The sequence below is a fragment of the Leishmania infantum genome, chromosome 35 (assembly GCF_000002875.2).
Source record: "Leishmania infantum JPCM5 genome chromosome 35".
Taxonomy (NCBI): Eukaryota; Euglenozoa; class Kinetoplastea; order Trypanosomatida; family Trypanosomatidae; genus Leishmania; species Leishmania infantum.
The window spans coordinates 1,522,642-1,545,141 of record NC_009419.2 but is presented as its reverse complement, the minus strand read 5'-3'; the positions used below and the strand labels follow the sequence as shown (position 1 = coordinate 1,545,141).

At 53.5% G+C, this 22,500-nt stretch overlaps 9 protein-coding genes and 1 pseudogene across 10 annotated transcripts in view; 5 read left to right on the top strand and 5 right to left on the bottom strand.

Moving 5' to 3' along the window:
* LINJ_35_4000 (U5 snRNA-associated splicing factor) overlaps window positions 1–2,540 on the bottom strand; it is a gene marked incomplete at both ends in the record, with an annotated part of 7,284 nt that extends 4,744 nt beyond the window's left edge. Inside the window, one exon of the mRNA XM_001469165.1 lies at window positions 1–2,540. This exon is cut by the window's left edge and continues 4,744 nt beyond it. Coding sequence (XP_001469202.1) covers window positions 1–2,540 — 2,540 coding nt within the window.
* Window positions 2,541–4,083: 1,543 nt separating this feature from the next.
* LINJ_35_3990 (conserved hypothetical protein) lies at window positions 4,084–5,898 on the bottom strand (the record flags this gene model as incomplete). The annotated part of the gene is made up of 1 exon (XM_001469164.1): window positions 4,084–5,898. One exon carries the CDS (start codon window positions 5,896–5,898, stop codon window positions 4,084–4,086), a length of 1,815 nt encoding a protein of 604 aa, XP_001469201.1.
* A 1,049-nt stretch (window positions 5,899–6,947) lies between these two features.
* LINJ_35_3980 (conserved hypothetical protein) lies at window positions 6,948–7,718 on the bottom strand (the record flags this gene model as incomplete). Its single annotated transcript, XM_001469163.1, has 1 exon — window positions 6,948–7,718. One exon carries the CDS (start codon window positions 7,716–7,718, stop codon window positions 6,948–6,950), a length of 771 nt encoding a protein of 256 aa, XP_001469200.1.
* Window positions 7,719–8,738: 1,020 nt separating this feature from the next.
* LINJ_35_3970 (conserved hypothetical protein) lies at window positions 8,739–10,169 on the bottom strand (the record flags this gene model as incomplete). Its single annotated transcript, XM_001469162.1, has 1 exon — window positions 8,739–10,169. The coding sequence occupies one exon, from the start codon at window positions 10,167–10,169 to the stop codon at window positions 8,739–8,741; it is 1,431 nt and encodes a 476-aa protein (XP_001469199.1).
* Window positions 10,170–11,103: 934 nt separating this feature from the next.
* On the bottom strand, window positions 11,104–13,518 carry LINJ_35_3960 (conserved hypothetical protein; the record flags this gene model as incomplete). The annotated part of the gene is made up of 1 exon (XM_001469161.1): window positions 11,104–13,518. One exon carries the CDS (start codon window positions 13,516–13,518, stop codon window positions 11,104–11,106), a length of 2,415 nt encoding a protein of 804 aa, XP_001469198.1.
* A 1,592-nt stretch (window positions 13,519–15,110) lies between these two features.
* Window positions 15,111–15,638, top strand: LINJ_35_3950 (annotated as a pseudogene). Its single transcript has one exon. A coding segment is annotated over exon 1 (528 nt).
* Window positions 15,639–16,297: 659 nt separating this feature from the next.
* LINJ_35_3940 (conserved hypothetical protein) lies at window positions 16,298–17,323 on the top strand (the record flags this gene model as incomplete). The annotated part of the gene is made up of 1 exon (XM_001469160.1): window positions 16,298–17,323. One exon carries the CDS (start codon window positions 16,298–16,300, stop codon window positions 17,321–17,323), a length of 1,026 nt encoding a protein of 341 aa, XP_001469197.1.
* Window positions 17,324–17,856: 533 nt separating this feature from the next.
* Window positions 17,857–18,276, top strand: LINJ_35_3930 (EF hand containing protein; the record flags this gene model as incomplete). The annotated part of the gene is made up of 1 exon (XM_001469159.1): window positions 17,857–18,276. One exon carries the CDS (start codon window positions 17,857–17,859, stop codon window positions 18,274–18,276), a length of 420 nt encoding a protein of 139 aa, XP_001469196.1.
* A 494-nt stretch (window positions 18,277–18,770) lies between these two features.
* Window positions 18,771–20,105, top strand: LINJ_35_3920 (conserved hypothetical protein; the record flags this gene model as incomplete). The annotated part of the gene is made up of 1 exon (XM_001469158.1): window positions 18,771–20,105. The coding sequence occupies one exon, from the start codon at window positions 18,771–18,773 to the stop codon at window positions 20,103–20,105; it is 1,335 nt and encodes a 444-aa protein (XP_001469195.1).
* Window positions 20,106–20,922: 817 nt separating this feature from the next.
* LINJ_35_3910 (putative nucleoside diphosphate kinase) lies at window positions 20,923–21,936 on the top strand (the record flags this gene model as incomplete). Its single annotated transcript, XM_001469157.1, has 1 exon — window positions 20,923–21,936. One exon carries the CDS (start codon window positions 20,923–20,925, stop codon window positions 21,934–21,936), a length of 1,014 nt encoding a protein of 337 aa, XP_001469194.1.
* Window positions 21,937–22,500: the final 564 nt, after the last annotated feature.

The window sequence follows — 22,500 nt, the reverse complement described above, 5'->3', positions numbered from 1 at the left end:
ATGAGCTTCAGTCGCGTCAAGCGCCCTAGGTTTTTCATGAAGGCCTGCTTGTCCACAGTATCCCCCTCCGCAATGCGGCGCCGCTGCAGCTGCGTCGTGCGGATGTACTCCTCAGAGCGAAGCTTCACGTACTTACCGACGAGGTCTGTCAGCGGCTTCGCAAGCCCAGGCACGCTCCACGGCAGGCCGGCGCGCCAGTGCCGGAACGCCTCGTTCATGTGCTGGTCCATCGTCACAATGACCGAAGCCTTCACGTTGTCCGGCAGCATCTCTCGCAGCTCACGGCGGAACGCCTCCTTGATGTTCACGTCCTTGTCCGGCTCGACCCGCTGACGCGTGATTTTCTTGCCCGACATCTTGCCTTTCTGCAAACGACCGTGCAGCACGCGGTCGGTCAGATTGCTCAGATAGCGCTGAAGAAGCGGTGTCATGCCGCGCATAAAGAATACCCACACACGCCACGCCGGGCCCCAAAAACCGTTTCCAGGCCCACTTGGCACGCCGCCAACGTTGAACTTGCTGTACAGCATGTGCTTAAGGTCACGACTCCTCTTGATCTGCCGCATAGCCCGCAACTTGTAGCGGTACACCCCCGTCAGGACGCCGACGTGAGAGAAGAGGTACTGGGTAGCATCCGCCAACTGCAGCGCGTCAGTCGACCCTAACCGATACATCACATGCATGTCGATGAGCCGCTTCATGAAGCCTAGCAGCTCACGGATCATGTGAAACGCGGGGCCGAGCCGGCTCTTCTTGATCTCCTTCGTCGTCAGCGTGCGGGTCGGCTTCGCCTCGAAGTTGTAGTCGATATGCACATACGGCAGGCACTTCATGTTAATGAGCTGAACAAGCATGTTGTGGCCCTGCCGCATCACCTGAAGCCCCGCTTCTAGCCACTCCATGCGCGTCTTGGAAAAGTACCGCATCCCTGCCATTTTCTCCAGCCGGCGCTTCTCCTGCATCGCGCTCATGTCCATCGTCCCCGCCCCTTCAGCTGCTGTGGCGGCGGTCGCGGAACTGCTCCGTTGGCGCACGGTGTGCTGCAGGGAGCGCTTCACGTGGTGCTTGAGTAGCTGGGTGTAGCTGCGCAGAATCTTGTCTCGGTCGTCCGTCGTGAGCAGGTCCGGTGGGTCCTGGTACCACTTGTCGCACAGCGGCACATCGATGCGCCGCTTCATGCCTCCCTCAAAAGAGTTGTAGGGCGCCGGAGCAAAAAGCAGCGACAGGCCCGTCTTCGTGTTGGGCTGCTCCAGCGGGAGCGATGACAGAAACGGCTCAAAGTCGTCCGGCAGCTCTAACGGCACGTCCGCGGCGGTCTCAACATGCTGGCCGCCCGCGCGATGCCAGGTAGAGGAGCACAACGCGGCCTGCGCGCGCGGCACGTCTGTGTAATTCTTCTCCACTGCTTTGATTGCGTTCAGCGATGGGTGGAAAGTAAAGCACGGTAGCTCGGGGTCGTCGTTCTCGACGCGCACGGTGGCTGGGTAGTGATACGGGGCCAGTTCGACCCCGTCCACCACTGAGCCATACAGGAAAGGGAAGGCAATCTGTCGCTCCGTCAGCATCGTGAAGCGCGGCTTGCGCGGATTGTCGCGGTGGATGATGCGACGCAGGTCGTTGAACTCCGTCCAGTCGTCGTCCTCGTCCTGCTTCACGCGAATGGCAGGTGGGGCCTCGAACTTCGGGCCGCGTGGAATGGACAGGTGCATCGCTTTGGCAGCGTAGAAGGACTTGAGGTCCCACAGGTAAAAGTAGTTGCGGTCGTCAAGCGTCGGCAGAATGGGTGACGCGTTGCGGTATAGCGCCTCCATCACATCAAGGTTGAAGTAGTACCCATTGGGCCGCCGAGGGCCGCGAATCTGGTTGGGAGCCACCAGGCGCGGAAAAGGGTCATAGAACCAGCCCACGATGCTGGCGTTGTCCTCCTCATCGAGATCGTCGAGCACCGGTGGAGGCGGCACGCGGTCCATGAGGTAGTCGGCAAAGTCCAGCGGCGGCTCGTTTTCGTCTCCCTTGTGCACCGCGCGCCTGAAGCCGCCACCTTCTTGAAGCAGCTCTACCTTGTTGGCGCGCATCTTCGTCCACATCGAACCCCACTGTGACACGTACAGCGGCTCCGCCACTGTGGGGGTGTCGTCCACGATGGTGAGCACGCCTCCGACGTGGTACACTACGGTCACGTAACGCGCCTCCTCCCAGGGCATTGGCATGTTTTCTAGGAGCTTGAGCAGAGCCAGTGGAATGTAGGGCAGCATACCCACGCACAGCTTGCGCTCCGATTTGAAGCGCTTTCCGCCGAGGTCACCATTGTCCTTCACCACCTTGCGGATGAACTCTGGCGGCATCAGGTCTTTCTCCCCCACTGCCTCCCGGTACGCCGCGCGGAAGCCGTATCGCTCCGTGTTCATGCGCTGCCATGTAAGGATCTGCTGCTTCCTCGACTCCTTCTGCTCCTCCTCCTCCATCTCCGCAAGTAGCGCAGGGTCGACAGTGGCCAGGTCGTCATCGTCCTCAAACCCAGGAGGGACCGACACGCTCATCCTTTCCGACGCCGTTCTGCGCTCCTCCTCTTGACAGGACAAGAGTGTCAAGTATGCGTTGGACAGAGGTAGTGAGGGAGAGCAACTCACAGCAGCAAAACCCACAGTGAGAGAATGTGCCGCGTGCTGTCGGGTGGAGCTTGTCACACTAGACTTCTGCGCAACTCCACGAAGTACACGCTTTCCGTTCCCAGAGAGAGCCAAGGCCACCTTTTCTTTGTGTGCCACACTTTTTTTCCGTCTGCCCTCCCCCCTTCGTCGAAACTAGTGCTTCGTAGAGACCACCACCAGTGACACTTCCCCACACACCTTTTCCTGTACCATGGAGCGGCCCGCCGTTCCTGCTTGATAACGCCCTTTTTCCCTTTTACTGTTATTCTGTGTGAGTGGAGACCAGTGCACGGCAAACAGTTAGGTTAGCAGCTAAGAGCCGTCAAGTCGTGAGCAATGACGCAAGGAGTGGGTGGCGCGAGGTCGCACGCGAGAGCAGGGAGAGCAGAGAGAAGGAGTGACGGAAAGAAGACAAGGAGTGTGGTTCGACGTGGAAGGGGAAAGGCACACAGAGAGAGAAAGAGCTGTGGGAGCGAGCTAGCGAGCGAGATCGCGTTAGCGCGAGCCAGAAGCCGTCATAGCCATGGTGCCTCAGTCGGGGCGGCGCACAAGTTTGCAAGAAGAAAGGCAGTCTCCCTTGCTATGTCGTTCTCTTTTCCCTTTTTTCTCTTCTGATTCGACGGCCTCCTCTTGATATGAGCAAGCCACTCTATTCGTCTTCTTCTCAGGAATACCCTTCCGCAACAAGGTCAAGGAAGAGAGAGTCGACACATCTTATGAACGCAAAATGATCGCCTTTTGTTTCGACCCCCCCTGTTATCGATGTTATGCTGCAGTGCCGGTGGTGAGAGAGCTCGAGCGATCCTGACGCCTTGGCGTCCGTTTTTTTTTTCGCAATGCCATACCAGCAATAGCTTCGATCACGTGCTCTGTGAATGTGTAACAGTGAGGCGGCTGCTCTTTCCGTTTCTACTTTTGCTGTATCCTTCCCCGCCGAGTGACGCATCGCTGCACACAAGCATGCGCAAGCATCGAAACGTAAAGCGTCTGTGCTCTCCCCAGTGGGCGATCGAGGGAAAGCGCAAAAGCAAAAGTCTGTACCGCTGTGACTACCGCTGTCTTCCTCGGTGACGCCCCTTCCCCACCTCACTGCTACTGGCAGCATCGTCACCACCAAAACGAGCAAAAAAAAAAACGGTACACCACCGAAGCCGCTTCCACAACGACAAAATTAAGAAACAGCAGCGTGAGCAGCGGAAAACGAAACGCGCAGGCAGGCATATGATGTACATGGAGAGAGAAGATCGTCGCATGCCGCCCTTCGTTTCCTCCTCCAACTACCTTCCCCTTCCCTGTCGCCATGTCACCCAGTCGGAGCCCGCACCCAGCCACGCGGAAAAGAGGTGTAACCGAGCAGCAACGAGCAATGAGAGAGGAAGCAGAGCAAAATGTTGTCGTGGATGCGCACAGACAAAAATCGCATGAATCAGACTTAAATTTCTGGGATTGCCTTGAACACGTAGGAGCTCGGCTTGCTCTTCTCGATCTGTACAGCAGCGTTGATGACATCGGGCCACCGCACCTCACGTTGGGTGCGGCGCTGCATGAACCGTAACGGCTGAAATCCAGCAAAGTTGCCGCTGCGGCTATAGTGGCTCTCGTAAAACCACTTTACGGGGCGGGACTGAATGCGGCGCTGCTTGCGATAGTCAGCGTCGGGTGTGTCCGGTACATGCTCCTGGTACTGCTCCATGGAGGGCGTGTTCTCGACACCCCACTCCATGTGAGGGGCCCAAAATCGGAAGTCCGCCCACTCCTCCTTCCAGTACCACGCCCGCATCTCCGACATTTTTGCCGACCGCAGCGAGCCGTCAGGTTGGCGGATGACAAAGCGACGCCGTTTCTCGTTTGTCGGATCCAGCTCCAGCTTCTTCAGCGGCTCGTGACCGACATTCACGCCGATCTCCGCAAACATCCAGTTGTGCTCGGATTTGTTCGCGTGGTCGCGGTGCGGTCCCGCCCACACGGGCATCTGGCTGTACTGCTGCACTGGCTCGCCGGTCTTACCAATCATCTCAGGGAACATGCGCCGATACACGTCGTAGTTGTCGCCCCAGTAATCCTCGTAGTCTTGCTCCGTCTGCAGAAAACGATACGGGTCGTCCATCTCCCACACATTTGCGTAGCTCGCCTCACGGCGGTTGACGAGGTCGCGAAAGAGAAACTTGTCACTGTAAAACGTGATCTTCTGTTCTGCAAAACGCAGCTTGCCGTAGAAGAGACCCTGTTTGCGGGCCCGCACATCGCGAATCCACTCAAGCGCAAAGAGGCGCTTCGGCAAGGTCCAGTCTGGCTCTACGCAAGCGTCGTAGCATGCCTTGAAGTGGTGCCAGACGAGAATCTTCCGGACAAGCGTGAAGTCGAGACCATACATCTTCGCCAGCCGTTCCGGTGGCCAACGCTCCGGTGCCTTGCTCCACAGCGCAAACAGTTCCGGTCCTAGCTCATCTCGCACTTTGTAGTCCTCATTGATCTCGTATCGAAGCCTTTTCGACATGTCGAAGAACTCGGGCGTGCCCAGGGACGTCTGGAACCCGATGCGTCGCTCCAACTGCTCCTTGTTCTGCACGGAATTCTGGGTGAGCGCCTCGAGCCACATCAGGTCTACGTGAGTCATCACGGCAAGAAGAGGGCGAATTTTGCGATCAAAGTGCTCTCTCAGCCGCTGCAGCCCCTCCTCATCCAGAGACTTGAACCACTCGTTCAAGAACTGGATGTAGTCGCTGAACGTGCACGGGTAGCCAGCGTCACGGTCGCCAAATTCAAGGGTGCGCCAGCGCTCCTTTACAATTTGCTTCAGCAGCACCTCATCGTCCATGAGTCCCTCCTTCGACTTGTCCCATGTGGCGGGGCGCTTGCGCCCGCGGTAGATGGCAATCTTCTCAGCATTTGTTCGCCCAGGCAGCTTCATTAGCTCTACCGAAAGCACGTTTTGAAGGTACCACGCACCGAAAGGGTTCGCCCACCAGGGAATATCATACCGACGGTCTTTGAGGGACTGAGGCATGTCCATGAACGGCTGCAGTGCCTCGTCCATGTCTTGCGACCTGGATCGGTTAAGCCAGAGGTCCCACTGAGGCGCGTCGAACGACTTCATCTGGTTCAAGTCCTTCGTCCACACCTTCGGGTCACGCCACTCCACCGGTTTCGGAGGCTCCGTCAGGACATGGTGCTTCCACGACTTGCGCTCCCGGGGGCCGCGCTTGGTGAAGGGGTAGCGCCGCGCTAATACGCTACGCCGAAGCATTAGGGCTAGCTTAAAAGAACTCAAGGGAGAACCACCACGTTGGAGATAGAGGATGTGATGAGGCTGATGAAGCAGTAAACACTGATAGCGTTCGATCAAGGCACCGGACTTTTTCTGCCCTCAATTGGCAAGCGCTACGCTGCCCCCCCCCTCCCTCTCTTCCGGCCCCCTCTGAAGTAGCCGCGGAGAGAGGTGGTGGAGTGGAATGCTTAAGTGCCTGGTCGCTGTGCGTGAAGGTGAGTGCTCGCGTGTTTGCGTCCTGCTACGCACTATATGTCAACGGCTACCTGACGGTCTCCCCCTTTTCTTTCCTTGTATGTGCACTGTCCTCCACGTTTCGTGCCCATCACCTCGTAGAGGGCCCGCAAAGTGAGAAGCAGGAGCGGAGAGGGAGAGGAGCAAAGCAGGGAAGAGGCGTGGTGCACAGAAAAAGAAAGTGAACGGTGGGGAGCTACTGCTGCAGTACACGCGTACCAATAAATCCATGTATGTGGCATCAAAGGAGTCGAGTGCATCAACCGCACATAGATGATGAAGGCTGCGGAGGCGGCGATGAAGTCAAGCAGAGAGAGAAACAGAGGGGAAGAAAATCGGAGAGTATTTAACGAATATGAGCGGCCTGCAGCATCACACCTTGTGCGAAATTGCCAGAACCGCCCCAGGAACGGCTGCCCGAGAAAGGGGGAAGGGGGGACAGGTCAGCATGCACTGAATCGTCAGGAGGACGCAGAAAGGAAGCACGATACTTCTCCGTTTGCCTTTAACGTACACGAACATACGCATCGACCTCGCTAAGAGCAGAAAAGAGGTCATCATTCCCCCACCCCGCACTTCCTAGTCCTTTTTTCGAAACTGCGGGACGCGCATTTAGCCGCATACTTCAGCGACTCTTGTGCGGTACTTTGATATCTAAGAGACCAAGTCTTTGGGGAGAAGGGGGTCATGTCGCAGAAAAGGAAAAGGGGGCAAAGAAAAATCGTCGCTGCCTCCCTTCTCGTGTTTCGCGCATGTTTGTGTGTATGTGTACGTTGTTTTCTTTGTTGTTACTATTATTCTGCGCATTGCAGCAGCCACAGTGTCAACCCGACATTAACATCGCAGAGGCTAAGGAGGAGGAATAGCACGCCTATAATCAGCACAGGATAGAGTAGACGTTGCTGGCATGACAATGACGGGATCTCCAGGTAGCCCAGGAAGACACTGTACAGATACGTGGTGGCTCCAATTGCAACAAGCGCGTTGCTCACCCATGGCGCGCTCATGACCGGTGCCAGAAAGTACGCGATCACCTCTGTCCACATGAAGAATGTGAAGTAGCCGTTGCAGTGCACGTCAAAAGCGTAGCGCCAGTCCAGGTCGGGGTGCAGGTAGTCCACGGCAGAATCGACGCCGAGAGCTGAAGCAGCCTCAGCCAAAACGCCGCTCTGCGTGGATTTCGAAGATGGAGAGAGGTAGATCACCGCGACCGCACGCCATACACAAGCCATGCCTAATCCGCTCAGCACATACCATGTGATGGCGGCAAACACGGTGCCCAAAAGCGACCTTCTCATACCAAGCAGCAGCCACTGCGCGACCGACACGAAGACGACAAACAAGAGCTGCAGCATGAGAAAAGCAGGGTCATCACGGTAGTAGTGCCCCTTCGTCATCTTTCGGGCCCGGCTCATTTTACTCACCAGTGAGGGGTTGAGGCACAAGGAGTACATCTGAGACAGAGCCGAGTCTATCTCCATCTGATCCGCCTGCATGGCGCGTCGCGCAAACGGGGGCAGGCGCGATGTCCATCGCGACATCACAAACGTGCACTGCGAAAGCATTGAAAGGCCTCTAAAACGAGAAAAAACGCCAGCAGGGCGCAAAGAGAAAGAAGCTATGCCCTTCCGCTCTTCCCTAATGCAACAGAGTAACTCACGCGAGAAGCAGATATGAAAAGCAAATGCAAAAAAAGAAAAAGGGGGAAAAGAGACTCACACTCAAGCTGCGTACAAGCACCACTGTAGATCACGTTGAGCAAGGCGCCGCTGTGAATAGGAAAGACAGCAAGTTCGCTACGCTCTATCGCAGCGTCTCATGATGAAAAAAAAAGCCGGCCAGGGAAAGAGCCGCAGAAGCATGGAAATCTAAGAGCTTTCCTTAGCCCTCCAAAGCGAAAGAAAAAAAGCAACACCAGAAAGAGGGGCGAAGATAGGGAGACAAGAGGGAGAGGAGATCAGGAGGCGTTTTCGTTTGTCACGCAGAGAGTATGATGCGCCCTCGAGAACCCCTACACCGCTGAATATGAGCACAGAAGAAGTCTCAAAGCATACGCACCATGAGGGAGACCGCGTTGGCAGCCAAACCGTCAGAAACAAATGAGTCGTGCACAGCGTCAGGCTGAGTAGAGGGCGTCGTCGCCAAGCAACGCGCCAAAGGCGTGAAAACAGCAACTGCATGCAATACAGGAGGCGGAGGCGTCCGGTAAGGTGTGCACATGTGACAAAGTGAAGAACCACTTGCGTGCGAACGCGATAGGCAAAACTATTTCTGTTTGTTTTGTTCTTCGAAGGTGGCAGGTATGCTTGCCTGTGCAGAGAACAGGGACAGAACAAAAAAAGAAAAACAGGTGACACGGAGAGAACATAATGTACATGCGCGATCATCTGTCTATCGCAGAGAGCGGCAACAGTGTCACCCTTTTTTCCCCAATTCGCGACAGGCCTCCATCTTCTCATCACACTGTGACGCTTTTCACCGTGTCGCACAGCAAAGCATTCTCGCGCTCCTGTTCTGCACCTCGGCAGTCGTTATTTTACATCCAGTTCCCGCGCAAGCAAAGACACAGCACGACGCAGCAGCCGCTACTCAATCCACACAGTGTCGGAGCCAATTGTGGAATTGAAGGTCTTCTTGAGAAAGGTGCTGGCGCGATAGTACTTGCCAGGATCCGGCGCTCCTGAAAGCGGCGCCACCTCGGTGAACCGCACATCGCGGCCCCAGTTGGAGTTGCCGTAGCGGCGGCTAGCAGGAGCTGTGTCACCCAACTCACAGTAGCTGCCTGGGCCAGGAACTGCATTGGTGCAGTGAAGAGGCGGACGTTCCGAGGCGCCAAATGTGGTGTTCACCGTAGACGCCGGCTTCGGCCAGTCGTATCGCACATCATACGACCGGTCCTGCAGTGGAGGTGGCGCGCTCGATGGCTGGATCTTTCCTGGCATGAAAGAACGCAACTTTCGCTTGCTCGGGGCCCGGCCGCTGTAGGGGTCTCCCGAAAAGGTGAGCGGCTCCGATTGAGGGTGCTGCGACCACACCGGGCTGAATCGGGGTACTGTTGATCCAAACGGCATGGGCTCGCCAAAATACTGGTGCCGGCGTGGGCGTCGTGCGTCGTAGGTTCCCGGACCCGGCGTCGGCGCCGCCATCAAACCTGGAAAACGTTGGTATGCTGAAACGAAAGCGGCAGAGCTGCTTCCGGCGCTCCGGCCAAAACGACGCGGAGCAATCTCCCCTGTGTACGCACCGGGTCCGGGCGCATCGCCCTCCTTTCCGTGGAAGAACCGAGAAGAGGATGAGCCAAAGGCTGAGAAATACTCGCGCGGAATCGTTCCGCCTCGCTCTGAGTCCATCCCTATCTCGTAAGCGCCGGGCCCAGGAGAATCGCCGAGGCCGTTGATACCACACAGAGATCTCTTGGTTTTCGTTACAAACACTGAAGAGGGCTTCATTGCGGCAAGCGATCGTGGCTCTAACAGTGGATCGTAGCTTCCCGGGCCTGGGCCCGCTGGTGGTCTCATTGGCTTCCGGCCACTGTACTTGGCAAATTCGGCCGCTTTCGGAAACCTGCGGTCTGCAGCGGCGTAGTTGGGGTTGTAGCTGCCGGGGCCGATGCTCCCAGCAAGCCCGCTGTCGAGTGCGCTCTCATATGGTCCAGAAAACGTGTATGATCTTGGATTCTTGCGGGTGATCCCATAATTCGTGACATCGTAGGAGCCAGGGCCAGGGGTGTCGTTGCAGTTTGCTGCGACAAAGCGAGAAGATTCCGACACAAAGGGCTGTGACCCCAACCCGAAAGTCCGGCTGTTCGGTGCCGCGAGAATGTTGTATGCACCAGGCCCAGGAAACTCGCGGTCGGCAGACAAGAGATTCTGTCGAAGACTGGTGCTGTTGAAAGGTGCACGACTAAAGTTGGCAACGGCCCGCTTATCTAGATCGTAAGACCCCGGTCCTACAGACGGCCCTGTTGTCTCCCTCACTTGATTCTCCTTGGCTCGGAGCAAGGGGAGTTCCTCCATGACGGGCAAGGGCACTGAGGCGCTTGGAAACCCGACACAAAGCGATACCGGAGCAGCAAAGATATTGTTTTCCTTTGTGGGGACTCCGCAAGGCAACGGTGAGGAGAGCAAGAAGCACAAGGTAGGGTGACTAGGTAAAGGGAAAAAAGAACGGCTGCCGCAGCTTATCCTTTGGGAAAAAGCGACGTGACAGATGGAAATTTTCACAACAGCTAACCCTGATTTCTTTGTTCGCCCGGAAGAAACTCCACTGCAAAACAAAGGTTTATCGACGCTGTTTGTCGTGAAGCATGCATAAAATATGCGATGATGAAAAAGATAAAGAGGCGCAGAGAGGTGAAGATTAGCATTCAGAAAGTCAAAGAAAAGGTCATCATTGGAAATTGATGTGCTCATTGTCCTGTGAGGCAGGCATAGCTTACGATAAGCAGCGCTCAACAAGTAATCATTGAATTGCAACAAGGGTTTACAAAAAGGTGAAGACACTCACGAGAAGTGCACAATATCATTTCGATAAGAATTTTCTGACCCGCAATATGCTCCGAACCTCTAAAGCTGTAGAGCCGCCCATCAGCATGTGTTTTTTTTTTTCCTTCGCGCACTGACATCAAACTGTCCAGCTTTCCCCGGTGTAGCAGGTAAAGGTGCTGGCCTTTGTCTGCGGACTTCGCATATCATTTTCTGTTTTGTTTTCCAGAGTTTCACTTTTTTCTTTATCTGAAAAAGAAAAAATGGTGGCTCCAAGTGCCACTCACAACAATAACTGCTGACTGGTGTATTTGGGTAAATTACGGTAACTCACATTTGGAAGACACAAAACTAGACACATCCGCTGGCACCACAAAAAAGTCGGCCACCTTTCTCAAAAGCAGAATACAAGCCTTCGTATGATCTTCTTAGCGCCTTACACAAACGTCGGGGTGACAGCAAAACTTCAAGCTAGGAAGCTTATGAAAAGGGACAGAAAAAAGAGTCCGACCACCACAGCCCAAGTTCGGTACGACGCAATCCAGCGCATCGACAGAGGACTGAAAGGACGAGAGGCGCAATCTGGACAAAAATAGCCCCCGGTTCCGTGCTGCAGGCAAAACATGTTGCTGTCTTCCGAAACCACTTGGCCACACACGATGCACTGCTGCGCTGCACTGCTTGCTCCACTGCACGTGACAAGCCGCTCTCCGTTCGCCCGACAAGGAAGCCCTCTGCAACAGCTGCCATAGACTTTTTCACAAATACTGCACTCCCAAATTGCTGGCTCGCACGCGTGGTGCGTGCAAGCGTAATTCTTGGAGTAAGTAAGCCACAAGTTGTGCCCATGATCGCACTTAGGGATTACGCTCGAGTAGTATTCTTCCAAACTCTTTGCGATGAGAGCATCCAAGAACCTGGAGAAACCTAGCAGCGCCGGTATTTCGTTGCGCAGGCTCGTTTTCAACGCTGCGTCACGATTTCCAGGCACGCGTCCGTTTCGAATCGGTAGACGCAAGCCTTTTGCAAAAACTTTCTGATTTCCTTTGCCACCTCTAAAAAAATGTAGCTTCTCACTCTCTGTGAGCGGTCGAACAACTGTCATAGTGGGCACCGAAGCAGATTTGAAATTCTTAGGTGTGGCCTTCTCTGAGGCTCGCCACGTATCCAAAAACTGTGTGATTCGCGGAAAGACGCACTCCATCAAACTAAGTGTCTCTTTCAACTCGCTTCGCATCACCTCCGTCGTGTCGTCGTTGATTAATCGTTCCAGGGAAACATATGCTCGAGCAGCAAGGCTGCAAGTCGTGTTGCCGTGTAGATTCGGCAGCTGAATACCACCATCACTGCCTATCCAATCCAAAACAAAATGACGGGCTAGCATCTCAGCAACTGTATGCGATGGCGGCTGCGATGCGTTGATTTCTGCAAGAAGGGTTACCACGGGGTCCTGACTCAACAGTAGAAAACACTTTTTCAGGACCTTTGCCCCAGCTTCCGTCATTGAGTAAACAAAAGAGCTTTTCACGATCATGTTCAACACATCAACTGCGAGAAAGCCAAAGGACTCGAAGTGTTGCGCTACGTATTGCGGCGGGGCCATCTGCTGCTGCTTCTCAAAAGGGTTCATAAGCACCGCCCACAGCTCAAGGCAATACGTGAAGTGAGAATTTTTACAGTATGGCTCTAGTTCCAAAGACAAAAGGCACTCGCGTAGAACCGTCAGACAATTCCTGTAAAGCGTTTTGCGAATGTTCTCAATATCAGCCTGTGCTTTGGATAAAGAGCTTACTGAGTAATCCGATGGAGTGATTGCTGAGCAGTCCATGAATGGAGAGCTAGTGCTCTCTTCTGACATTGCGTAGACCATGCGAGTGTAGAGCGGCACCACGAAAAGAATCTGCGCGAGAGTCTCTGGATTTTTGCATGAAACCCTATCGTTTTCGCCAACTGGTTGCAGCAGCTCCCTATGTGCCAGCAGCTCCGGCGCCAAAATCAAAACTGAAGCAGTAGCGTCATTGGTGGTCCAATTTATGTCTGCAATGCTTCTTTTGCTGCTAAGGTGACGGGAAAGAGTTGCCGAAACGTATATCTGAATATATGATTGCAGTAGCTGCGCGTAGAAGGGCATGTCGACAGGGATCGTCTTGTAGAATGCAGAATACAATCCATCTTTTGCTCTCCACATCCAGGCAACGATATTTTTTTTTTTTCGCCACGCAAGAAAGTCAGCGCTGTTTCGCTGAACCCTTTTCATGCCGAACAGTAGAAGACGGAACAGAAAATAGCCCATCGGCAGGCATGGCAGTGACGTCATTACTTGCTGCTGGCTGGACTCTTTTCGCGTGACTACCGGCGGGTCCCAAAATGGTACAAGCAAGATGGGATGGCAGCGAGAGCGAGGCAGTGCGTACAGATTCGAATCCGCGGGCTCGCCCATTAGTTTGAAAAACTGTGGGTGCAAGGCTACGAGGGGCAAGTCAAGCAAGTAAAATGAGGAAGACCGCGCAGCGGTTGAGTTTTTCCACCCCTTCTTCAGACGGGCACCGAATGTAGCCGATGGGGTCGAAAGCGCCTCCAACGTGGATATGAAAGTAGAGCTCGGATGAATCAGGCTCAGAAGCGTCACCGCTAAGCTCTTGGTCGGCTCAAGATTCGCGTAATCCATCCAGCACATCTCCTCATCTTCTGCGAGGTACTTCTCGCAATAGGAACCAAAAAGCAGATCGCAGAACGTTACGAAGCCATTGCCTCCAAAGAATCTTCCAAAGAAGGCCTTTGTTTCGGTACTGAACGGTTGTAGCGGGTAATTTACCCTGTCAAAGTACTCCACAAAACCCCTGATTTGCTCTTCAGCAGCAACATCTCTAAAATCCATCATCTTTGCATGATTCGAAACGGCACCGTTTCATCGGCGACTGCTTTTTTTTTTGCTTTGAGCACTTCACAAAGATCAGTGGGCAAGAGGAAAAAAGGGAAACAGAAGATGAAAGCGAGAAGGTGGAGGATAATTGTCTGAGCTGATCCGGCGGCTTGAGAGCACAAGACAAGTCCCATTATTGCATACCGCACGACGAGCAGGATGAAGAGGGACATATCGCAGCGTCAGGAGGCAGTACCCACTCTCTGGAAAAGTCAGGGAACCTCTACCCTTGCCAATACAAAATCACTTCTAGTGGTGACAGAGGGTGATGCCTGCGACCTAGGGGAAGTGAGGGCGATTTGCCGCCACTGATGTCTGCGGCCGTGTCCTGGATGGCATTGCATTGAAATCACATGCGACAGTGAGCCCGTCCGCACCATCCGTATGATTACGTAGAGTCTTAGCGGAACCGAAGCTCATCTCACCCGGCCCTCGCACTGTCCACTGGTGTTGGGGAGCCTAAGCCATGCCGAGCGATTTAACATGTGGTATCTGGCGATGATGGGAGAAGCTGCGAGGAGACCTGAAATGCGGGGGCGGGGAGAGTGTGAGGCAGTGGCCGTGCTCGCAGGACTGAGCGCATTGCTGCACCGCGTATCTATCGGCTGCTTCCCACGACGCGATGAAGCCTGTGACGGGCCGGGGATACAATGAAGCTGAGCCACTGTTGTATGACAGAATGAACACACGGCGAAAAAAAAATTCTTGTGTCACTGTGTTTCTTTGGCCAGCTTCCTTTTAGAACAGTTTCTGAGTTTCGCGGTGTTTTATCGAAGTAAGTTAGCACGTCGGAGGCGGCTTACTCACACGGATTCAGTGCAACCAGTAGTTGTAACCTTCTGCGAACAGCGCTGTCCATGATGCTTCATGCGGGATATTCCACTCCTTGGCTCGCAAGCCTGGTATTGCAGTTGGCGCTGCGTGCAGTAATTGTGCCCAATGTTGCGGAACCCGCCACGACAGCTCGGGAGGGGGGGCGGAGGAGAGTGTAGACTACTAGCTGATCTGCACCACCCCCGCGCGCACCGCTGCCGCCAAGAAACGGTGTGTGATATTTTCCCCTTGAATTTATTTGAAGAGAGGGGTCGAATATATTTAATACTGTAAGCATGAGCAAACGCCGAAGAATGGTACATCAAGCACCAGATTTTCGTATCTCCATGTCTTTTTTTTTTCGTGCGCCGGAATCTTGTGCAATGCGAAGGAGAATAACGCAACAGAGGTGTCGACTTGTATCTTTTTCCCTTCGAAGCATGGGCACTACTACAGCCTCCATTGTTTTCTACCCGAAAAACGAGTCTGAAAGGATTCGGTTCGTTCAGCCACCATCGCCACGGCCTGGAGCGAATGCAGTGCAATTTGATGTGGCCAGCTTCTTCGTTTGTCCGCTGTGTACACCGCAGCTTTTCTGAATGAAAGCAGTCAACGTATTCTTTTTTTCCTGACCTCCAGCCGCCTTTATATGTTGGACCCCTGCGCTGACTCAGCGCAGCTTCTTTATCCCTACGTACTCTTTTCTAAGCAGCGCTTCTGTCTTTCGAAAAAGCGAAATGACAAAAAAAGGTTCTCCTGCCGGCGGGTGACTTCGTGGAGGACGACGAGGTCGTGGTTCCTTTTTAAGTCCTCGAGCAGCTGGGAGTAATTGTACATGTCATGTGTCCTGGAACAAGAAGGGTGACGGTATCGCGACCGCCTTTCACGACTTCACGGGCTGCCAGACATATGTGGAGGTGCGTGGCCATAACTTCATCATTAGGAACTCATTTGACGAAGTGGATGTAGTAGAGTACCAAGGCCTGTACATTACCGGTGAACGCACGCCAAAGTTCATTCGTCTAAGCCAGAAAGTTTTTCAGTTCACTCGCCGCTTCTTTAACCATAATCTTCCCGTTGCTGCCACTTGTCACGGAATCTAGGTTTTCGTCGCCGGAGGCGTGACAGAGTCGCGCACCTTAACGTGCTACCCTGCAGTCTCGCCGGGCATGATAATCGCTGGAGGCAAGTACAAAGAGGTTCTTCCCACCGAGATGGTCAAAGATGGAAGCCTGATCACGTCTCCGGCGTGGTCGGGTCACTAGGCGCTTCTTCGCGGTTTTTTTTTGTGAAATGCTGGTGATCAAGATTAGCATGTGAAACACATACGTGTGAGGGCGGGATAATGCCGCTTTGTATGAATGCTTTTTCGAAAAGCATGGAACAAGTGGAGGAGTCCTTATAAGCCTTCATTTTCTCTTTTCCTTGCCGTCTAACGACAGCCTTTGCTATTATTCTCTCCAGTCGCTTTCTACTTTGCAAGAAGGCTGCACTTTCAGCATCAACGTGGATAGAGCTTACGCCAAGAAAACAGGCACCTGAGAGTTTTCTGATGCTTTCGTCCAAAAATAGGTCATTACGAAGTCTTTGAGAAAAAAAGTCGCTACGTAGATAGTTCCGCTACAGGTACAATTGCGTTAAGACAACGTTTAACTCTAGCCTCGATGGCAAAGACCAGATCTAATGTTCGATGTGTCACTCCACGTCGATTTTCCTCTGCTTTCTTTTCCATTTTTTTTTGCGAATTTGGTGTTTTTTTGCCACAATTGACACAATCGGCTCCTTGGTTTTTTCTCGCTCATTCAAGGTCGACTACTCAGTTGAGACATTACCATCTGGCTTGTGGGGAGCTCCACGAGACTAGGGAAGAGCCATGTCCTTGAGAAGGAGGCTGGCCTTTCAGCCTGATATTCTAGAATGGCTCATGCAGCAGAAGAACCTCGTGCGCGCGATGCAAAAGGAGCGCTACAAGATGGAAAAGGGATTTGTCGCATACACGAAAGATTTAATTGATTTTTTTCGCTCGACAAGAACCTCGAAAAGTGAGAAAGGGACTCAGACCTCTGAGCCAGCAAAGCAGGAGAACGCCTCCCGTGCCTTAGAGCAGTTTTACGAATCAGAGGAGCTGATAAAGCGGATGAAATGGAAGCGTGTCACGTGGGATGAAGAGGCCGATTACACGAGCTTTTCCAAGCGGATCTTGGATAACGACTCCATGTTCAAGCGCACCACAGCATTCTCTTTCTTGTCTATTCACGTCGTGAAAGACCCTTGCAACACCGATCTCGTGAACATCCCGCTCGCAGAGAAAACGATTGCGACTGGCACTCTCACGAATTGGCTGCTACAGGAACGGGAACCAAAAACCGTGGACTTGTACCCTGTTTGCGAAGCATCGGAGCGCCGTAGTGCTTTTCACGTGGACTGGACCTCGGGTGCCGTCAAGATTTTAGATACGGCTTCAGCGCAAGAGATTTTGACATTTTTGTCGACTGTAGCGCCTCGTCTGCAAGCCGTACAACTGATGATGGAGGCCCAGCAAGCTCGGCAGGCGGCCGACATTGAAAAGGTGCGCGTTCGAGTGGGGGCCACGCTGAAATTCAACTCGTATGAGACGAGTTTTTGGGATGACCCCAAACGGAAAACGAGCCCTGACTTCGTCAACCCTGACGAATTGGAGCAGTTCCTCTCAGGCATGCTTAAGTCCGCGTTTCTGTACCGCTGGTTTTTAAAGGGGCAGGAAATCAGAGTGATACCACCAGGTCGTCCTTACTATCTGGACATGGAAAAGAAGGAGATTCAGGTTCCCGCCAATTTTGCCGAGTACAACTGGCTGAAGGCCCACTCGCATTTTGAGGGAGTTGAAAAGGTTGCTGATAGTTTTCGTAGGTTTTGGTGGTTTTGGTTTTGTTTCGGTATGATCCTTGTTGGAGATGTTGAGTTGGTTTAGCGGATCAGTCGCTTAACCCCGCCTCTTTCTTTTTTGTCTGTTTCCCTGGTGGCAGTGCGAGCGAACATGATGTTTCTTCTGATTTAATGGTAATAAAAAACTCGTCGTTACAGTCACAGCAAAACACAGAGCAAACAGAATAGTGCCGAGAGACACAGAGCCAAAAGAGAACGTCTTTGCTCAGGTATGTAGATTCGATTGCTCAAGTAGGACGAAAGGCGCGTACGTGATAATTACCGTGTCTCTTGCTCTTCATCCCCGAAGGCGCTGCCCAACTACAACATTTCCCGGATGTTGTTCTTTGTTATGCATCCATATTATATGTTTTGGCATGCTGGCACACAGTTCCCATTCTCTTTCGCGGAAGGTGCTCACAGCTTCTTATCCCTTTTCCTCGCTCTGTGGCGTTGGTACACTACTTGAAATGCAAGTGACCACGGTACGTTTCTCCACTTGCGTTTCGCGTTTGCAAGACTTTTTCCTTTCAGGATTTCTCTCGCAACTCCTTTTTGACAATGTCGCGTTCAACCTTGATGAAAGAGGCGTTTGAGCTGCTGCAGCGTGATGGCAAGATTCCAAAGGCTTCAGTTCCAACAGCACTGAGGGCAGCAGGGCTCAATCCAAGTGAGGAGAAGATCAAGGAAATAATGGTGACAGCGACTGATGTGGACATGGCAGGCTACGAGGCTCTTGTGGAAAAACATGACGACAAGATGGACACGGCAGAGGCAGTGAAAGAGGCGTTTCGTGTCTTCGACAAAGACTTGGACGGGACAGTCTCGGTGGCCGAGTTCCGGCATATCATGACCACTATGGGAGAGAAGTACCACGAGGAAGAGTTTCGCGAGCTAATTCAAGGATTTGAGGATAACGGTGTTATCCACTACGAAAAGTTTGTAGACAAGATGCTTGCCCCGTTTACGGAACACGGGAGTGCAGAGGATGCTCACTAATCAACACTTCATCTTTATCGCAGGATGCACCATACGAATGCGTTTCTCTCTCAGCTTTGTTTCTGTTTATGTTCACTAGTGGTTCCATCAACCCCTTCCAAAAAAGCAAAACAAACAAAAAGGATTACATGAGTGCTAGGGGCAGGTTAGGTGTGGATGTCCTTCGAGAACAAGGAAGCCTATATACAGCTGCACAGCGCGCTCATGTGCGAGTATGTCTTTCCACTCAACTCGAAGTCTACGTTCGCGAACCGGCAAAACCCTTAGACTGCCTGGCGCAGCCATGAGCTTCTTCTCTAGCGATTTACTTACCTTTATTTTGTTCGATTCCCTGGCCTTCGTTTTTTCTATTTTGGTTCTGCAGCTCTTTTGCTCAAGTCCCAATGTGTCTGCACAGTGGTCTCAGTTCGTCTTTAGTGCTCTTCATTTCTTCTTTGTTTGTATGCCTTCGCTGATACCACGTGTTTACTGAAGCTTGCGCTTTTTGGTGGAGAATGGTCAAGATCAAGACAATCAGCCGCTCCGAGTTGGAGTGGACAAAAGATCGCGCGACGGAGGTGCCCAAGGTCAATCGAAATTATGATCCGAAGTTTAATCCCATGGCAAAACAGGTAGAGTTCACACGGGCGGTGGTTGCTGCCAAAATGGACCGTATGTTTGCAAAGCCTTTTGTGGCTGCGCTCTCGGGCCACCAGGATACCATTCAGTCGATCGCTACTGATATTACAAGCCTGTCCACCGTAGCCACGGGCTCTGTTGACGGCGGGCTAATAGTATGGGATGCGATGACGCGGAAGCAGCGTGCGGTCATCAACGCACATCGACACTCTGTCGACGGCGTGGCCATCTCGCCAGATGGCGTCGCTTGCTTTAGCGCTTCGCGTGACAAAACAGTGAGGATGTGGGATTTGGACTTCGACCCTGGTGAAGAGCGTATTGAGCCGGTGGCAGAGTTTCTCGGTGAGTTTCCCTTCTCCTCCATCGATCACCATTTCCACAAGTCGTGGTTCGCCACGTCGTCGGACGTGGTGAGCATCTGGGATGTCAATCGCACGCAGCCCCTCCAGCGGTTTTCTTGGGGGGACGACACGGTGTCTTCCTGCCAGTTTAACAAGATTGAGACCAATTTAGTCGCATGCTGCATGGCAGATCGCGGTGTCTTCCTGTACGACGTTCGCAGTCAGTCCGCCCACAGCAAGATTGTGATGGAGATGTGTTCAACATCACTTTCGTGGAACCCGATGGACCCGAACGTGTTCGTGACGGGAAGCGACGACCGCAACTGCTACTTATTCGACATACGCGTGCCTGGACGTCCGCGCAATGTCTTCCAGGGTCACATCCGTCCTGTCACATGTGTCGACTTTAGTCCGACTGGCACCATGTTTGCCGCCGGATCGCAAGACGCCTCGTTGCGCATTTGGGACCTGCACCAGACATCCAAGTCTGACTCGATTGAGATGTTCCACACGAAGCGGATGGCCGGCGTGTACGCGGTGAAGTGGTCTCCCGATAACAGCTACATTTACAGCGGGAGCGAAGATGCGGTGCTGCGTGTGTGGAAGTCCGACGCCAGCAAGCCGATTCGTCCACTACGCGGCCCAGAGAAGCACAAGTTCAACTATATGCGCTCTTTGAAGAGTAAGTACTCCAACTTCGTCGAGGTGAAGCGAATTAGCAACCAGTGCAATGCACCCAAGGCAATTCTGCGCACTTCACGCCGTATCAAGAAGGCCGAGAAGCGCGAGGCAGTGAAAGAGATGTCGCGCATTCACGGCGACAACGTGAAGCCGCTGGCGAAGCGCAAGACCTACGGCTACGTGGAGTAGCCAATCCGTGGAGCCCGACACTGGCACACATTACGCTCCCCTACGTGATCGAATTTTGGCTTGCTTTGACAGTTCGCGGCCTGTCACGTTGCTCGCTGTCTGGGGGCTCAACAGCTTACTCTTGTGATCATGTGTATGCATAGGTGACGGGGTTTATTCGCTAAACAAAAAAAAAGAATGATTCTTTGGCGTGACCTCCTAATGCAGCATCGCCTTCACGGTTTGCGCAAATATCTCTTTACTCCTAACCTTGCCTTTTTTTCGCTTAAGTGTCTGAAGTGTCCTTCCACTTTCTTTGTCTTGTCACTTAGTGGCCCACGTCTTCCTGTTCAACACACCAGAATCTTTTTCCTTTCTGGCCCGTTTTCCTCGCTTGCTGATGCGCCCTGCAACCCTCTGCAGTTGAACTGTTCAGTGCCCAGGACGTGGAAATTGTGCGTGTGTGTGTGCGGCGGCAACGCTGGAAACAGTTGAGCATGGGAAAAGATGTCGGCGGTGCCGGCGTTTTGCTTAGGCTGATCCACAGGAGACGTGTTTCTTCTCCCACTCGCCGGTTCATTTTGCGCCATCCTCGTGCACTGTGTCTTGTGCTCTCCGACGCAGCTTCTCTCTTTACCAACCATGTTCTCGTTTCCTATTCCTTCTTGTAACCACCCCCCAGAAAGTCTAAGTTGTTTCCGTCACTTCCAGGTGCGTGAGGACGTGCACACGACATCGCGGAGCAGCGTCAACACCTCGCACTATTTCTTGCACCTTCGGCACAAGACGCCGCACAGCCTTCACAGCCACACACGCACACACACACGCACGAAGAAAAATGGTGGGCGAACAAAGGGACACGTTTGTGGTGGAGTACTTCGATCCACAAGCGAGCCTCTCTCGCACATACCAGTTTTGCTACTTTACAGACGACAAAACGATAGAGATGTACAACCTCAAGACGAAGCGCTTGTTTTTGAAGCGCTGCGCCTATCCGTCACTGAGCCCGAACGAGCTTTACGTGGGGGCGACGATCAACGTCTTTTCCCGTCCCCTTCGCATTATCGACTATGGCGACGACGCAACGCGCAAGCGGCTTACAGCGAACTCCGGTGAGTGCATGATTACCGTTGACATGCAGCACCATAGCGCGGCAGCGGGCTCCGTAATTGAGGCCCTGACAACGCAAGGCCTGCGGATTACGTTCATCCGCTTAGTAGAGCTTTCGAAGAGCCTCGCTGCCCGAGTTGCATCAAAGGCGCAGCGGTGCCTAGTTGTGCTTGCGAGCGGCGCCGGAGCCCGTGAAAAGGTGGCCTCGGTGGCGGCTTCTTTTTCCGCCGCCGTGACACAGATTTCGAGCGAGAGTGCTGTGCAGGAGCTGAAGGAGGCAGTCATGGGACCTGGCGAGTCCACAGCGGCGCTGAAGAACTGCGCCGTGTGCGTCATCAAGCCACATGCGATCACTAGCGGCCATCAGGGTCCCATTCTTCATCGCTTGGTCGAAGAGGGGTTTTACATTAGTGCCCTTGGCTCTTACCAGCTGACAGTGGCGGATGCCGAGGACTTTTTAGAGGTCTACAACGGAGTTTTGCCGGAGTACAAGAAGCTGGTGGAGCAGATGTCGTCCGGCCCGTGCTGGGCCGTTGAGGTTTGCGCCGAGAACGCCGTGCCGGCGCTGCGGGCGGTGTGTGGCCCGCAGGACCCGGAAGTGTGCCACGTTCTTTTCCCTCACACGCTCCGGTCCATGTACGGCGTGGACCGCATCCGGAACGCTGTCCACTGTACCGACCTGGAAGAGGATGGCCCCCTTGAATCAGAGTTCTTCTTTTCTTTGCTGCAGAACAAGCAGTGATCTGCTTATCGCAAGATGACTGGAGAAGGGGGGCGAGCTGTGTGTCGGGACGCCAAAGGCACGAGAGGGGTTTACGCACTGGAATACTCATCATGCCTTGTCTCTGTATCCCACCCTCTTTCTGCTCCTCTCGAGATGCACGTGCTCCGGCGACAGCCAGGACGTGTCCAGCGCACGGCATTCCTGTTTCGTTCCCCCCCCCTCGGTGCTCTTGGATGTAAATAGCCTGACGCGCGAAGCGCAAGCTGATTGCAGGCTACTGTAGGTGACGGAGGCCTACTCCTTTCGCACTGCCTCTTCAAATGCTTCGCAAGAGCCGGCACATCTTCTCCTGTGTGTGTAGATTCCTTTCCCCCCTTGCCATGTAAGAACAAAGGTGTCTTATCGCCAAGCAATAATGAAACGACCAAAGATGTGACTTCTGCAGCTGTGCTGCATAGGTGTGTAAGGTGTGCGGCCTCGTCTGCTTCCACGGTAGTGAGCAACGGATGCATTCCCCGGAGCCACTGCACGAAAATCACACACACACACACACACACACACACACAGGGGTCGGTGATGGGG